Raw genomic sequence first — 18,211 nt, 5'->3', positions numbered from 1 at the left:
TGTTAGATCCAAACCACTGTTATATGAGATGTTAAAGGGACTGGTTTAGAAGAAGGAGGATCAAAACTATGAACATTAAAATGAAAACTGTATTACGACAACCAATAGCAGAAGCTAGGGAACTGAAACAAAGGCAAACTAAGTAGGCAATGAGAGGGGAAGAAGAATTATAAGTATGGGGAACATATTAGGGGGAGGTCAGCGGGGAGAGAGAAGGGGGGAAAGCGGTGGAGATGGTGCAGGAATTAAGAAGCATAGTAGGAGGGAGTGGAGTAGACAGGAAAATGTTAAGAAGAATTATATGCACAACTAATGGGCATGGACTAAGGGGGTGGGACAACTGAAGGGAGAGGGGGAGCACGGGGGAAAGAAATTGGGACAACTGTAACAGCATAATCAATAAAAAAAAAAAAAAGAAATGGAAGGAGTTCATTAGATCCAAACCACTGTTATATGAGATGTTAAACGGACTTGTTTAGAAGAAGAAGAATAAAACTATGAACATTAAAATAAAAATTGTATCACAGCAATCAACAACAGAAGCTAGGGAATCAAAACAAAGGCAAACAAAGTAGGCAACAAGAGTGGAAAAAGAATTATAGGTATGGGGAACATATTGGGGGGAGGTCAGCGGGGAGAGGGAAGGGGGGAAAGGGAGGTCGATGATGCAGGAATTAAGAAGCATAGTAGGAGGGAGTGGAGTAGACAGGAAAAGGTTGAGAACAACTATATGCAAAACCAATGGGTATGGACTAAGGGTGGGGAACAATTGGAGGGAAGGCGGGTCACTGTGTGGAGGAGAGAAGAGGGAAAGGAAATTGGGACAACTGTAACAGCATAATCAGTGAAACATATTTTTTAAAAAACCCATAAAATGAAGGAGAAAAAAAAAAAAAAAGAGCTGGAGGGCACTACAACACAGGCTAAAGCTCCCCAATGAGGCTCGAGTGATTGGGAGCTGCTGGTAAAACTGAACTGTGTTTGGGAAGTAGGAAGACTAAATCTCTGATTTTTCAAAAACTATCCTGGTTTGGGAGGCAAACTATGTGTAAGTGGGTGTTTTAAAGAAAATAAGACTTAATGGCAGAAAAACACAAATAATCTAAATCTATATAACTATAAACAAATAATTTTTTTTCTTTTCACCAAACTCTAGTATTGAGAGTTATGCTTCTGGTGGCAGGCAATCAGGCCCCTAATAACTGAACAGCCCATGAGTTCTGTTTCAATTAGGGCAGCCCATAGGTTCTATTACATTACTATAATATTAATATTTTTAAATACAAAATATAATAATTCAATATTTTACCACTACTTACCCAAAAGTCAAACATGTACTGGCTAGCTCTGAAATTCCAGCACTGTATTTGGTGTTATAGGAGAGGGATTTAGAGATAAAAAGACAATAGAAAGTGTGATCCATGTAATGCTAATATTCTCAACAAGGGACAGGAACACCAGGAAGGATGAATTAATCCTGACAAACTTTAAAGTGATGGTGTAGCTATATCATTTTAACATTCTCCCGGTTTAGTCTCCTAATCCAACATGAAGTTTAGAAACGTGGCTTCAGGAAACTACAATGATGAAATCAGGGTTTGGAAAATCGTTCAAATTTCTCAGATGCAGTAATTCCTCCATCTAAGGCAGCAGCCTTTATTTTTAAGTAAACTATCATCAAACCCAGTTTCAATTAGGTTATTAAGTAACTACACAACTGATTTTATAATTATAACAATTTAAAAAATGAAAATTATAAGTAAAAGAAAAACTAATTTAAAAAAGTAAAAACAATAACTTCTAGATTTTGTAGCATGGGATTTTTTTTCTCTGTCTTTCCATTTTTGTTACAAAAATAAAATTACAGCAAAGTCAAAAGGGCATCCTTTCATATGTTTCTGGATCATCTGTATGTGCTCCTTGAAAAAGTGTCTATTGAGGTCCTTTGCCCATTTTTTAATAAGATTGTTTGTTTTTTTAGTATTGAGTTTTATAAGTTCTTTATAAATTTTGGATACTAAGTCCTTATCAGATATATTGGCAAATATGTTTTCCCATTCTGTGGGTTGTCTTTTTATCTTGTTGATAGTTTCCTTTGCTGTGCAAGAACCCTTTAGTTTTATGTAGTTGATGTCTTTATTTTTTCTTTTGTTTCCCTTGCCTGAGGAGATATATCAGATAAAATACTTCCATGAGCAATGTCTGAGATTTTACTGCCTGTTTCCTTCCAGGATTTTTATAGTTTCGGGTCTAACATTTAAGCCTTTAATTCATTTTGAATTTATTCTTCAGAGAAATGCAAATTATAACCACAATGAGATATCACCTTACACTGGTCTGAATGGCTACCATCATTAAATCAACAAACAACAAGTGCTGGTGAGGATGTGGAGAAAAAGAAACACTTTAGCACTGTTGGTGGGAATGCAGATTGGTGCAGCCACTGTGGAAAGCAGTATGGAGCTACCTCAAAAAATTAAAAATGGATCTGCCTTTTGACCCAGAGATCCCACTTCTGGGAATATATCTGAATAAACCAAAACCCTAATGTGAAAGAACATAAGCACCTCTATGTTCATTGTAGTGTTATTTACAACTGCCAAGATATGGAAGCAGCCCAAGTGTTCATCAGTAGATAAGTGAATAAAACAACTATGGGAAGAGATCCAAGATGGTGTAGGAGTAAGAGGAAGCTACACTAACCTCCTCCCAGGACCAATCTGGATTACAAATTAACTGTGGGGAAATCATCTGGAATAACCAGCTGAACACTAGCTGGAGAGAAGCCTTATAACCACAGACAGACAGAAAAGTCTGCTTCATCATAATGTGACTGGTAGGAAGAGCAGAGACATGAAAGGGCTGACTGGGCTCCAACAGGTGGCAGCTGAAGGAACAGAGAAACAGCTCAGTAGCCGGGGGTTCCCCCTGAGAAGGGTGGGGTCTAAACCCCCAGTTGGGATTCCCAGTGTATAGCACCAGAGCAGAAAGTAAAATAGCATCCAGCTTTAAAAAGTGAAAAACCACAGGGATTTTTGTTTGTTTGTTTTCTGGCTGGCTTGAAAGAAACAGCTGTAGACATGGAGCTCTTAAAGGGATCAGGTACAAAAATATATTGGCACCCACTTATCCTGGGCTCCAGCAGAGGGAGAGCAGAGAGGACTAGAGATGCTTAAGGAGAATTTGGGTTGATGGCTTTGAGGAGAGAACTGAGGGAGCAGCTGACCAGGTTCCAGTGCTGACTCATTCCCCATACTGCAGTGAGATCACTCTCCTCCAAGTGGCAACAGCCTGAGGGGAAACAATACCCCTGCCCACAGGAATTAATCTGTTTCACCCTCAGTGCTTAAGCCTGACAGCTGATCACAGATTGAATAGATGAACAACTAAAGGAGACAGACAAAGGCAGTAGATCTCTGGTAGTCCCCAACAGGCTGCCTATGCCCAGATTGGGACAGTATCTGACACCACCAAGGGGAGATGCAGGAAGTACAGATAAATCTAAGAAGCAGAAACAAACAAGAAGAGTCACAAAAATGGGGAGACATAGAAACAACCTCCCACTGAAAGGAAAGGAGGAATCCCCAGAAAGAATGCTAAATGAAATACGGGAAAGCAAACTACCAGACATGAAACTCAAAATATGGGTCATAGGGAAGCTCAATGAGCTCAGAGAGGTCAAAGAACACTACAAAGAACTGCAAGGAACTGACAAGGAACTTCCTGAGAATTACACTAGCATGAAAAAGGACACAGAAGTTATCAATAAGAGCCAGGAAGAAATGAAGAATATAATTTCTAAATTGAAGAACTCAGTAGAAGGAATCAAAAGCAGGCCAGAGAAAGCCAAAGGTTGGATCAGTGAGCTGGATGACTATGTAGAAAAAAATTCCCAGACAGTGCAACAAAATGAAAAAAGACTGAAAAAGAATGAGGAGGTTTTAAGAGAGCTGCAGGAAAACATGAAACATAATAATATCCATATCATAAGAATACTAGAAGGAGAAGAGGAGCAAGGGTTAGGAAACATTTTTGAAAAAATAATGGCAGAAAACTTCCCTAACACGATGAGAGAAAAAGTCATACAAGTGCAGGAAGCACAGAGTGTCCCAATGAAGATTAACCCAAATAGGCCACTCCAAGACACATCATAATTAAAATGGCAAAACTCAAAGACAAAGAGAGAATCCTAAAGGCAGCAAGAGAGAAACAGCTAATAACTTACAAGGGAGCTCCAATAAGGCCATCATCTGATTTTTCAACAGAAACACTATAAGCCAGAAAGGAATGGCAAAAAACATTCCAAGCAATGAAAAACAATCAAGACTACTCTACCCAAGACTACTCTACCATTCAAAATAGAAGGTGAAATAAGGAGTTTCCCAGGCAAAAGAAGGTAAAAGAATACATCTCCACCAAACCAGCACTACAAGAGATGCTAAAGGGTCTGCCTTAAGAAGATGAAGAAACAGAAAGAGACAGACAGGAACACATGTACAAAGGGGGAAAATGACAATGAATAAGTACCTATCAATAATACCCTTAAATGTAAATGGATTAAATGCACCAATCAAAAGACATAGAGTAGCTGAGTGGATTAGAATACATGGCCCACATATATGCTGTCTACAAAGACCCACTTCAGAACAAAAGATCCACACAGACTAAAAGTGGAGGGATAGAAAAAATAAATTTCAAGCAAAGGGACATGAATAAAAAACTGGGGTAGCAATACTTATATCAGACAAAACAGATTCCACAGCAAAGGCCATAAAAAGAGATAAAGAACGACATTTCATAATACTTAAGGAAAAAATCCATCAAGATGATATAACCCTTGTAAACATATCTGAACCCAAAATAGGAGGACCCAAATATATAAGAAAAATTTTAAAAGACTTCAAGAAGGGTATTGACAGTGACACATCCATAGTAGGGGACTTTAATACCCCATTGTCAACAATAAACAGATCTTCGAAGCAAAGAAACACCAAGGATATTGAGGCATTGAACAATACATTATTCCCTCACTTATAGCGGGTCTTACATTCTAGACACCCCCACGATAAGTAAAAATCCGCGAAATAGGAACCTTACATTTATTTTAGTACTTATATATATTTTAAGGCTTTATTAACCCTCCCCACACACTTATAAACTGTACCCTGTCCCTTATTAACCTTTCCCACTCCCTTATTAACCTTTTTCACACTTTTATAAACACTAGTTATGTTCTTACACATATTCTACACTCTTAAGTCTATGTAACTTTAACAACATACATATACATATGTATACATATACAGTGCTGCAAAATCCCACGATATAGCAAAAAATCTGCAATAAATAATTAAATATATATATATTTTAATTTTATTTTTTGGTTATTCAATTACAGTTGTCTCATTTTCCCCCATTGCTCCCCCCTCCCAGCCCATCCCTTCTCCCACAATTATATCCCTCCCCATTGTCCATGTCCATGAGTCATTCATATACATTCCTTGACTAGACCCTTCCCTTCTCTCCCTCCCCCCTCTCCCATACTGACTACTATTCTACTCTTTGCCTATTTAGTTCGTTTGTTTTAAATATATTTTTTTAAAAATCACGCGATACAGCATTGAGTCTGCGATAAGTGAACCGCGATATAGAGGGACTACTGTACTCTAGACCAAATGAATTCAATTGATATATATAGATCTTTTCACCCCAAAGAAATGAATTATACATTCTTTTCAAGTGCACATGAAACGTTTTCAAAAATAGAACATATGGTAGGACAGAAAATATGCATCAACAAATTCAAGAAAATTGAAATTATATCATTCATCTTCTCAGATCACAATGCCTTGAAGCTGGAAATCAATCTCAAGGAAAATACTCTAAAACATTCAAACTCCTGGAGAATGAATAACATGCTATTAAATAATGAATGGGTTAACAATGACATCAAGGAAGAAATCAAGAAGTTTCTGGAAACTAATGGTAATGAACACACAATATCCCCAAATCTCTGGGATACAGTGAAAGCAGTCCTGAGAGGAAAGTTCATAGCAATACAAGCCTACCTAAAAAGGATAGAAGAATCTCAAATAAAAAATCTAACCAGACAGACACAAGAACTAGAGGAACAACAACAAACTAAGCTCAGAGTGAGTAGAAAGAAGGAAATCATCAAGATCAGAGCAGAATTAGATGACATAGAGACTAAACAAACAATTCAAAAGATCAATAAATCCAGGAGCTGGTTCTTTGAAAATATAAACAAAAAAAAAAATGAAACTAGATCACCAACTTACACCCCACACCAGATAAATTCAAAATGGATCAAAGACTTAAATGTAAGCCATGACACCATAAAAGTCCTAGAGGAAAACACAGGCCGGAAAATTTCAGATATCCTATGCAGCAATAGTTTTAACAATATATTTTCTAAGGTAAGGGAAATAAAGGAAAGAATAAACAAATGGAAATACATGAAACTTAAGAGTTTCTGCTCAGCAAAAGAAAATATCAGCAAGATGATAAGGGAACCAACCATATGGGAAAACATATTTGCCAATGATACCTCAGACAAGGGATTGATCTCCAAAATATATGGACTTATATGACTCAACAACAAGAAAACAGACAACCCAATTAAAAAATGGGCAAAGGACTTGAAGAAACACTTCTCCAAAGAGGACATACAGAGGGTCCATAGGCATATGAAAGTATGCTCAACATCACTAGCTATCAGAGAGATGCAAATAAAAACCACAATTAGATACCACTTCACACTGGTCAGAATGGCCATCATCAACAAATCAACAAACAAGTGCTGGCGAGGATGCAGAGAAAAGGGAACCCTAGTGCACTGTGTTGGGAATGCAGACTGGTGCAGCCACTATGGAAAACAGTATGGAATTTCCTCAAAAAACTAAAAATTGAACTGTCTTTTGAACCAGCAATTCCATTGCTAGGATTATACCCAAAGAACCTTGAAACACCAATTCAAAAACACCTATGCACCCTTATGTTTATAGCAGCACTATTTTCAATAGTCAAGTGCTGGAAACAGCCTAAATGCTCATTTGTAGATGAGTGGATCATAAACTGTGGTACATTTACACAATGGAATACTATGCAGCAGAAAGAAAGAAGGGACTCCTACCATTTGCCACAACATGGATGGGACTAGAGAGAATTATACTTAGCGAAATAAGCCAGGCAATAAAAGACAAATACCATATGATATCACCTAATACAGGACACTAATGAACAACACAAACAAATGAGCAAAACTGAACCAGAGGCAAGTAAACAAGGGGCAGACTAACAGTGACAAGGGGGGAGGGGAGAGGGAGAGAAGGGGGGTAAGAATGGGAAGCATCTAGTCAAGGAACTAATATAAGTGACCCATGGACATGGACAATGAGGTGGGGATTGACTGTGTGAGAAGGGGTGGCTGGGGTGGGGGAAAGCAATGGGGAAAAAAGCAGGACAACTGTAATAGAAAAACAATAAAAATTATGGGATATTTACACAATGGAATGCTACTCATTTGTAAAATAGAAGAAAATATTACCATTTGCAAGAGTATGGATGGACCTGGAGAACACTGTGCTAAGTAAATTAAGCCAGTCAGAAAGCCAAATACCATATGATTTCACTCATATGTGGAATCTAATGAACAAACTGAACGACAAGCAAAATAGAGACAGACTCACAGAGAGTAGAATGAAGGCTCACGGGGGAGGAGGGGAGGTTAGGGGGTGAAGGGTTTGAGCAATATGGGAAAAGGGCTCATGGACATGGACAACAGTGTGATAGTTGTGGGGGAGGATAAATGGTAATAGAAAAAATGCAATAAAAATAAATAAATAAATAAATATATATATATATATATATATATATATATATATATATATATATACATAAAATTCAGCAAAATCATTTGCTTTTCTACCTTTGGAGTTAATAATACTCTTTGATGTATAGTACATTATAGCAACAAATAAATTAATCTAATTTAAGACATAAACATTAAGAGGTTAAGTTTTACATCAATCTTTCCTTGCTTTGCTATATACAGAATTCATTATACTCTAGCAAACAGTCCCAAGAATAATACATCCACAGGTATTTTGATGAAATATAATTTTATAGTTGTTCTCATAGAGAACTAATCTTTCACCTGCTTCTAAATTTTTTCTCTATTACTCGAATCAATTATTTGAGTCAATGATTGGCATGTTTTCTGCACTATATGCCCTAACATCTGGATCTCAGCTGATTTTTCCCCTTTTGAGAATTAAACTGCATTAAGAATATTCCATTAGTTGGTTAGCATCTGATACTAAGAATATTAAGTTCATAGGATCAACCCCCTTATGAATAGATTTGTGTTTTATTCATAAAAATCGGGTTCTACCATTTAGAACTTAGCCTACCTCTCAGCCAGTCATCTCATGCACAGCTCAGAAAGAAAAGACTAGAAAGAAAACAGTCATGGTTCACTTAGTAGAAAAGCTATCCAAAGCATGAGCTACCAGTGACATCTGTGGAGGCAGAAAAATTTAATCACATGCAATCTCAAAACAACAAAAAACAAACAAACAAACAAAAACCACCTAACTTTGAGTACATTTTTAAAAATCATCATAACAAAATATCAGGATATTAGAGTATTAATCTTGATTCTATGGGCAATTAATTTCTGAATTTATAAGCAAGTCAATAGACCCCATGGGGTATAATTTCTCAACACTAAAGTTAGATTTACAGTTAAAAATATATATTTTTTCTGAAATAGAATTTATATTCCTACCTTGTCCAAACTATGGCAGGAAGATACCAGGTGCCAAAATGTGAAAGTGTTTATCACTAACATATACTAGAATATTCCTCTCCTGCTATTTAATGAGATCTTATGAGAAATACAGAGGTGGGTGTTGTTTCTGTTAGAGAACTAACTCCAGCTATTCAGAAGCAAAGTTCTCATTAAAAATTACTACAAGTTGAACATCATCTATCTAGTTATAATGCAAGACAAGATGTTACAGTCATTTCGCAAACACTAGGTATAAACATTATAAATTAGTTCTTCTATCCTGTACATCTGGTGATACAGTTATTGTCCTAATTGTGAAACTGGAGAAGTTATGGATTAGATCATTTAGGTAACTGGTCCCAGAGAAGCATGGCCACCGTGGTCTGAAACCAGTTTCTTCTGCACTCTCCAGCACTGATATTTTGAAATAGCAAAGGGGAATGGACACCCAAGTTGGCCAGGCTACAAGGATAACACTGCAATATTAAAGTTCCTAACAAACCTTATATTCATCCCGTAATTTACTTGTTTTAATATACAATTTGTCTTCTTCCTGTAACCTGCTCCTCTCTCACATACTAAACCTGTATTAAAATGTTTGTCTCTAGAAAATGCACACTATTTACATACTTACTTCAGTTTGCCCTTGGGACACAACCCATGTAGGCACAGTCATGTTTGTTAAGCTTCTGGGCTTTTTGCATACTTTTCAAAACCATCACCAGGTCTTGGCATTTTTCAGATATGAAAACACAGGAGAGTCTCAGACTCTAGTGTGAAGCCTGAAGTCCACCCAGTCAGGATCCTCTCTAACACTCTAACACTGCCTCCCCCTCACACAGGTGTGCAATAGGCCAGAGAACAAGGCCATGAGTACATCTTGTTTGCTATCCCATATTACAATCTTATTTTCTTATGCATCAGATCAAAGCTTTTTCTAATTCCTAAAATTTTAGCAAATTTTTCAATGACAAATATAGGCAGCACAGCCATGATTTTATCAGAAGAAATTATATTTTTATATTACCTGATATCAACACCCATGTTGAACCCTACTGTAAAATCACGGTAATTATTAGGTCTGTTACTTAGTGTATGAAATAATACAGAAGCACAAGCATTACATATCACAAACTTAATTTCAGTATTATGATTACTACTGTACTTAAACATAACTGGCTTTCTTTGTAATTCTATGCACCATTTTTTAGAATATAAAAACATTATACTAACAAAGGACTCATGGGCTACACCATATAGTTAAAGGGGGTATGGCATTAAAAAGATCAATGAGCCCTGGCTGCTCTGGCTCAGTGGATTGAGCGTCAGCCTGTGAACCAAGTGTCGTTGGTTCGATTCCCAGTCAGGGCACATGACTAGGTTGCACGTCAGGTCCTCAGTTGGGGGCACAAGTGAGAGGAAACCACACAGTGATGTTTCTCTCCCTTTCTTTCTCTTTCCCCCACCTCTCTAAAAATAAATAAATAAATAAACTAATTAATTAATTAATTTAAAAAATAATTAAAAAAAAAAAAAAGATCAATGAGCCTGGCCTTAATGCAAGTTGGGAGTTTTCCTTATTACATAGGTCCAGACATTCTAATCTCTAAATTGAGGCTGGTTTGTTACATAAAGTAACCATAAAATCTGTATTCCCTATAAATGACCAGAAAATTTATGGCACTGGCTATGTCTTCATCCAGAAAAAGGGGATGAACCAGCATTCCCAAAATAACAAAGAAAAACAAAAATAAAATTGCTTGATATTTACATTTCATGAATAATTATTTTCCCAAAAACAATGTCTCAAGGCCAGATGTGAGACATCAGATTCTGTGATGAAACAGTAAAGAACCAGCACATTTATGACATCTATGATAATTAATACAATATTATTTTCCAAAAGCATATATACACTGAAACTCAGGAACTTATTTTCATATGCTCTATAATATGGCTGTTTTTGCATTTTATACTTTTTTAAGGATTCTGTTTTCTTTTCAGAAGAATATTAATATAAACTATGAGATATTTTGAAAATACCTATAATATATTTGGTTATTTCATTGTATATTTTTTAAAAAGAGGAAAATATACCAAAAAAATCATCTTGCTAAAAATTTATTCCCATTGAACCTTTTGTCAATAATTTCATCTCATCTATTTTGCATAAGAATTTAACCATGTGGAAAATTATGCCTAATTTTGAACCACAACTGACAATCCAACTCAGGATATAGAAATTGGTCTAAGAACAAAAGTATCCTTTGTTACTACCAACAATTGACAAGAATGCACAATATACACAGAAGGGCAACTCTAGAGATGCAATCATTAACATAACAGACTAACCAATTTAGACCTAAGAATCAAACTAAACTGTCACTCACTAAATACTCTGCTCTCTAAGGGATAACTTTATAGCTTTCCATTCATTGCTACTCTCCTTGTAAAAAGCTTAAAGATGAGCACCACAAGATTGTTATTACAGAACGATTATTAGCAACATTTAGGCCCTCTATTCAATAAAGTCACAAAGAAATGCCAAAATTGAGGATGGTTTAAAATGAGAGCAATCTATTACCTCAATTGATAATTTCAATAGCTTTCCTTTTGTTCAACAGTGATTAAAGCATGTACATTTGTGTTACTAACAGTGTTTTTAAAATATATATATAAGTTGCAATATATTCTGCTAGACAAAGAAAAAAAGGCTTCATTGGATTTCTACTATATGTTAGGCATTGGTGTAATACATGTATTAAATGAACTATTAATCAAATAGCCCAATCTAAGCTGGATTTTGACCACACTACTGCACTAAAACTACCCTAGATGAGAAGACCAATGACTTCCATGTTATAAAGTCCAATAGCCAATTTGCCATCTCCATTTACTTGACCCCTTTCAGCACTATTTAATAGTCTCTCACATCCTCCTCATCATAATACTTTCTTCATTTAGCACCCAGGACATCTCATTCTCGTTTTTTCTCCTACTTTGGGAGTTGCTCTTTCTCATCTCATTTCTGGATCTTCCTCTTTTTCCTAAGCTCCAAAGTATAGTCCCAAATCCTCTTTCCTTCTGTATCAAATTCATGATTTCATCCAGGGTCAGGGGGTTTCAAGATCACATATGTGCAATGTTCCCAAAATTGTTTCTTCAGTCTACAGATTTCCTGAATATCAGACTGCAATATCCAACCAGAAACTCAACATCTCCATGAATGGCAAAGAGACACTTTCTAATTTCATATTTCCAGAACGGATTGTGATCTTTCCTGCTATAAGCCTTCTTTATCTCAATTGATGGCACCTCCATTACTCTAGTTGTTCAAGCTAAAATACTTGAGTCATTTTTGAAGTCTTTTCTTTCTCTTATACCACATTTCCATTAGAAAATTCCAATGGATCTTTCTTTGTTTTAGAATCAATTTGCCACTTTTCATCACCTCAGCTTCTGCTATTTTTGGCTGAGCCAGACCATTGCTTTCCTAAATTACTGGAAAAGCCTCCTAATTAAACTCCCAGGTACACCCTTGCCCTTCTACAGTCCATCCTTAACACAGCAGTCAGAGTTAGTGATCTTTTTAGAACTGAAGTAAAATAGTGCCCTGCCTCTCTTCAGAACTTTCCAATGTGTTCCCATCTCAGAATAACTGCCACTGTCTTCGCATAGGCCTACAATGTGTGTGATCAGATCCTGATTACCTCTCTTCTTTCCTTTACTCTGCTAAGCCAAACCTACCTCCTTATTGTGTCTCAATCACACCACACCTGGCTCTGCCTCAGGTCCATTGCACTTACCACTGCTCAGCCTGAAATTGACTATGTCCAACCTCACACCATATATTTTCCATGGTAGAAACCGAATCTCTGGATCCAACCCCTTCTGTACAGCGCATGCTTCAGAGCTTCATACTCTCTTCTGCTGCCCTAGTTTACTTTCAGTTTTTGAGCCTTAATACATGTATTTCCATTGTAATTAATTTTAACCCCTGCATGCCCAGTCCAGGCAAATTTTATGGATCAATATGGCCAAAGTTCATATTTTGATGATTGAACTTATGCCTATAAAACATTAATCCAAATTTAATTGTTCCATTTTTAACTTACTAAAGTTGTGCTTGATAGCAATAAAAAAGTAATAATAGGAAGTTCCTTGAATTTAGAAATTCATTCACCAGGCTAACCTATAGTTTGTTTTGCTTAAAATTAAAATAAACAAATTCTCCTATAAATGCCATCTCTAAAATCACATTGATAAATAAGTGCTAAACAACTTCTAAATTTGTAGGGAGTACATGCATAAGAAAGAAGACTGGAAGAAAACATGACAACGTATAAACATTGGTTTTCTCTGGGTGGTGGCATAAGTTATTTGCATTTTTCTCTGCATATTTAAGTGTTTTCTAAAATTTCTATAATGAATATATATTATTTTTATGATCAAAAAGACTTTATTTAAAAGTTAATTGTATCCATTTCTGTTTTAGAAATAAATTTAAACTTCTCCATTTAAGTCCTATGTCTGAGTCAAGTATATCAACTTACCAGTGTTACTCCTTCATCATTTTTCTCGTTAACATTTCCTCCACATGATAAAAAGTGCTTGATGTCTGTTAACATACTCATGGGTCTCTGGAGCTTCATCTGGCGCAGTGAGGTCAGATCCACTCCTAGGGTGAAAAGAGTCTTTCAAACAGAATGCAGAGATACTTTTCGGGTGCTGGGGTAAAAACTCAATTTCATCTTATATTTGTTCAACGTGTTCATCTTTGAAGTCCCTCTTCCACTTTGAATTCTCACTCAAAGCTCTATAGTTATTTCTCTTTGAAGCATTCTATTTCCAGCTAGAGTGTAGTTTTGAATAATATTCCTTGTATTATATCCCAAATTCATGATACAATACCTTTTTCATGGCAGGTTCTCCATGGATATCTGCTTTAGTATAAATCAACACACATGGCCCAAAGTATATTAAGGTTATAAAGATATAGTTTTCATTCTTTATGATTTTCTGGCCAAAATTGTTGCTGCTAAAAGCAATGTAGTATAATGGAATAGAAAACAAAAAACAAAAACAAAAAACACTTTTGTGAAAAAAATGGAAAGAATCTGAATAAAGTCTGTAGTTTAATTAATAGTACTGCACATGTGACACTAATTGTTATTACCTGATCACATTTGATAGTATCTATGTAATGTCTGGTCTCTGAAGCTTCATCTGGTGCAGTGAGAGCAGATGCCTATGCACAACTGAAACTACATTAATATATCAAGTCAATCTGAACCCTATCTTTACTTTCATTAACTGTCCCTCATAAAATAATATTGTTTTGTAATAATTCAACTTTTTCTTTACTTCATTATCCATGTAGCATTGGGGTACTCTATGCTGCTATTATAATTTTATCATAACACTGACTATGAAATGACCCATCCAATGATTTTAGAATAACATTTGTTAATAAGTTCTTAAAAGTGCATCTGATACCAATTTTTGTCTCCACAGTAAGCTTCCTAGGAGAACCAAGACTTGTAGGAAGCAAAAGAGTTGAGTAGGCAAATAAAAAATAAAAATAAATAAACATGTTCAAGCCAAAAAAGTGTTGTAACCATCTACCCAGTCCTCTTCCTTCCAGTCCTGACCAAAGGCTTAATGTGGGACTGTCCTAGGCAAACAGGATGCACTGTCTCCCTAACAATGGGCGACTCTAAAGAGGCTGTTGGAAGTACAGCTTTTTGAATGAACTTTATTAATAGAAGATATATACAAGGTCATTTGTGGACTGATTAATCTGAGATTCCTCTGAAGAACAAACAGCAAGGGCTAAAGGCAAGAAGACCAGTTTCTGAGGCTATTCCAAAATGGAAGACCAGAGTTTTAACTAAGGTGGTAATAACATAATTAATGAGGGATATGGACATATTAGTAAGATTTCAAGAAGGCAGAATCTATCAGATTTGGTGATGATTAGATGTGAGAGATTTGGGAGAAGAAAAGTAATGTTCAGATAGTTGGGTTCCTGATTGTAATGGTAAAATAGAACACATATAGAGTGTATGAAAGGACAACAGTAAGTTCCATATTAGACATATTATTTCAAATTATCTGATACTTAAGTCAAGATACTGAAAATTGTACACATAAGCCTGCAGGTCTTAAAAGATATCTAAGGTGCAGGAATATTCTTAGGAACAGGCAGTGGTAACAACACAAGGAAGAGGGTGAGATAAGCCAGAATACTTTGCAGTGATAAAAGAAGACACTTAAAGCAAAGCCCTGAGAACCACCAACATTTTGGTGTTTGAATGTACAAGTGGTGCATCCACAGGAAACTAAGTAGAAGCTCGCAGAGAAGGAGAAAACTCTGAAAAGATCATTGCAGGTAAGAGAGTTTTCTATAACAGAGTGTGATCAAAGCCATTGTCACAGAAAGATGTAACAGAGGAGAACAGGAAAGTGGTCACATGATAAGGGACCAAGGAGGGCAACACAATCATGGCAGGGACCTCTCCAGAGGATCCGTAGGTCAGTGGGTTGAGTAGAGAAAGTTAGGAATGCGGGAGAGGATATATGAGCTACTTTTCCTAAAAAACATAGATTTGAAATGAAATAGAAAGGGAAGTGTACATTGATATACACTGAACAAAGATTTTTAAAAATTTATTTTGCGGGGACTTGAATATAATCCCCCCACCCTTCACCTATGGTGAGCCTCTATCTGTCCTGAACCACCTTGAGCTCTCCCTGCACTGCATTCACTCCATGTTGGCTTATTTTATAATCAATTGATTTCCTTGAATGCCAGCTGGTTTGCCTTGCACTGGAGATCTAATATGCATCAAATGCTCAATCAGCTCTCTGTGGTTGTCTCGTTTTCCAGCCTGGATAGCTCAGGCAGTAAGCTGAGGTTAATTGCTGTGCCCAGGTGTACAGTGTATGTCAGTGGTGACAGTACAATTAGAACTTGTGACCAGTGATTCTCCATGTAATCAACTTGCTCACAAACTCGACTGCCTCCTGCCACATGTGTCCTGATGTGACAGCATGATGAGTACTCTGATTTGAAACTATATGATGCAGAGTGAAAATTCAAGGATTGCAGATGCCTAATTATAAGAATGTGGTGCTGAAACACTGGGTGCTAAATAACAATAAAAATCTCATCTTGTAATATTAGAAATTTCTAAGGACATTAGCCTACACTGTCACAGCAAGTAATTCTAAAAGTGCACCAACAAGGGAAGAATGCATTGACTTAGGCAGTATTTACTGGGTTTGTGGCAGCCAATATGATGAGGATGCAGGACAGTGTCGGAAATGGAACCAGATTGTCAGTGAGGTGAGAGAGTGGCAGATGGATGAGAAGGCTAGGGCAACAGTAGTGACAAATGGAAAACAGAATTAAAAATTTAAGAGATAATATTAAATTTGCTCCAGCAAACATATATTTTACAAACTGATTGTGACAGCCATTATTACCATGACACATTTTCTTCTAACTATTCAGAGTCAGTACCTTCTTGTCATTTTTTCCTTAATCATTTTATAAAGCAACCTCTCAAAGGAAATACACTTATTTATATTTACATAGGATAGATAATACTGTTTTTTCAAATAGTAAAATTTCTTATCAAACAAAATCCTTTAATGAGTTGGAAAGGTCTGTAAGTAATGTTAATTCTTTTGTAAATATAGTCAATTTTAGTTTCTAGAGAGAAATATTTATTACTTTGGCTATTAGAAAATCAGAACAGTAAGAAAAGCAGGAAAACATCAAATAGAACTGGCATGGCTAAATAAAAGACAATCAAGTTCATGCCAACTCACAATCATGCAACTACAGGTCAAGTGTGCAAACAATAAACTTCCCAGCAGTGGAATGTGCATAAATTTCAGCTCACTCCCTTTAGAAGTAATAGGTCTCCAAGGCAGAGTCCACAAGATGTGAAGAATGCAGGTGATCCCTCAACTAAAAGTTCCCTCATGAACTGAGGGAACAACTGACTACCCCACACAGCCTGCACTCCAGTCTGCTTCTGTCACCCAAGCCATGACTCAGTGACCTTCGAAAGCACAGCTTGGCTCACATTTGCTCTAATGAAAATAATAGTAATACCTTGCTCTCAGAATTAATGAGACTATTTTTTTAAGAACTCATGGCTTCTAAGTACTAATTATTATTATTACTCTAAGCCATCCTCAGAATAAACCTTTTGATTCAAGTCATCTGGAGGAGGTGAAGAGCACAGGGAACAAAGAGGCAAATGTGTGGGCTTTTCTTAGAGGAAAGAAGAACAGAGCCACAAGCATGATGAGATTCTTAAAATGTTTCAACTTTTTCTCTGACAAAAGATAAAATTTGAAGGAACTGAAATTTCACCATTGTTATTTATAACTAAACACCAGAAAGGGAAAAAAAAGGGCATATGTCTTTATTTTAATACCATATTGTGCTCAAGAATAACTGTGGGGCAGGGATAAGCTGGGTGGAGGAAGCCACAGGGAGAAAAATTGGGACGATTGTAATAGAATAAGTAAAACAAAAACAAAAACAAAACAAACAAACAAAAAAATCCGGGCATTGCAATCCACATTGCACGAATGTAAATGGTTAAAGTGCAGGGTGGATGGGGTGCTTGATGTATTTGAAAGGCTCATCTAAGATGGAGTGCTGTTGTTTTTCTCTCTAGCTTATTTTATCCTGCAAAAATCCAAGATCTTCAAAAATATCAAGGGACTCAAGAAATACAGACTTTACGCTAAATCACTAAAGAAAAAGAGAAGATTTCAAGCACCTCTTACTTCACCAACATTGAACTTAGTCATGAAACTATACCCCATGTCTGTGCAATTAAATGTTCTTTGTCATAGGATACATCTGGAACCTCAGTCTCATCTTTTCAGGCCATCACCATGATCATGGGGCATTTTTCTGACATTTCTGTTTCCAAGTGTCACCAAGAGTGGATGCTGGGGTGCCAGTGCTAACTGCCCTGACTTAAGCCCTCACATACCAGCATGTTATAATTCTTAAGAGAACCATGGCTCCTAAGAGAATACACTTCAGATGACCTTGCTCTCATTACCTCAAATCTCAATAGTGCTGGTTCACTTCCCTTCTCCTCCCAGCAGAGAATATATCATAATTACAAGCCCAGTTCCACTAATTATGGACTTCAGGTGTTTGTTAAAATGTTCCTTCATTGTTGGCACCTAGAATTTTGCTGGTGTGCAAAAGCTCATTGACTAAATCAACAATACATTGCAGTAGGAGAATGAAATGCAGTGTGGAAATATAACTCATTTTACACAATCTAGGGAAACTATATCTATAGAAAATCATGTAAGCAGACCTAAAAAATAAATACACTTAAAATTCTACCAACCTAG

General features: G+C 36.4%; 1 protein-coding gene across 1 annotated transcript in view; it reads right to left on the bottom strand.

The window, feature by feature from the left end:
• The window catches only part of MYO16 (myosin XVI), a 654,868-nt gene that overhangs the window by 458,226 nt on the left and 178,431 nt on the right, over nucleotides 1-18,211 (bottom strand). The window contains exon 7 of the mRNA XM_090257968.1: nucleotides 13,366-13,490. Within this exon, the coding sequence (XP_090114094.1) occupies nucleotides 13,366-13,490 (125 nt within the window). The remainder of the gene's footprint in view (nucleotides 1-13,365; nucleotides 13,491-18,211) is intronic.

The sequence above is a fragment of the Furipterus horrens genome, unplaced genomic scaffold (genome assembly GCF_987537825.1).
Source record: "Furipterus horrens unplaced genomic scaffold, mFurHor1.1.pri manual_scaffold_12, whole genome shotgun sequence".
NCBI lineage: Eukaryota > Metazoa > Chordata > Mammalia > Chiroptera > Furipteridae > Furipterus > Furipterus horrens.
This window is presented reverse-complemented; position numbering and strand designations above follow the sequence as displayed.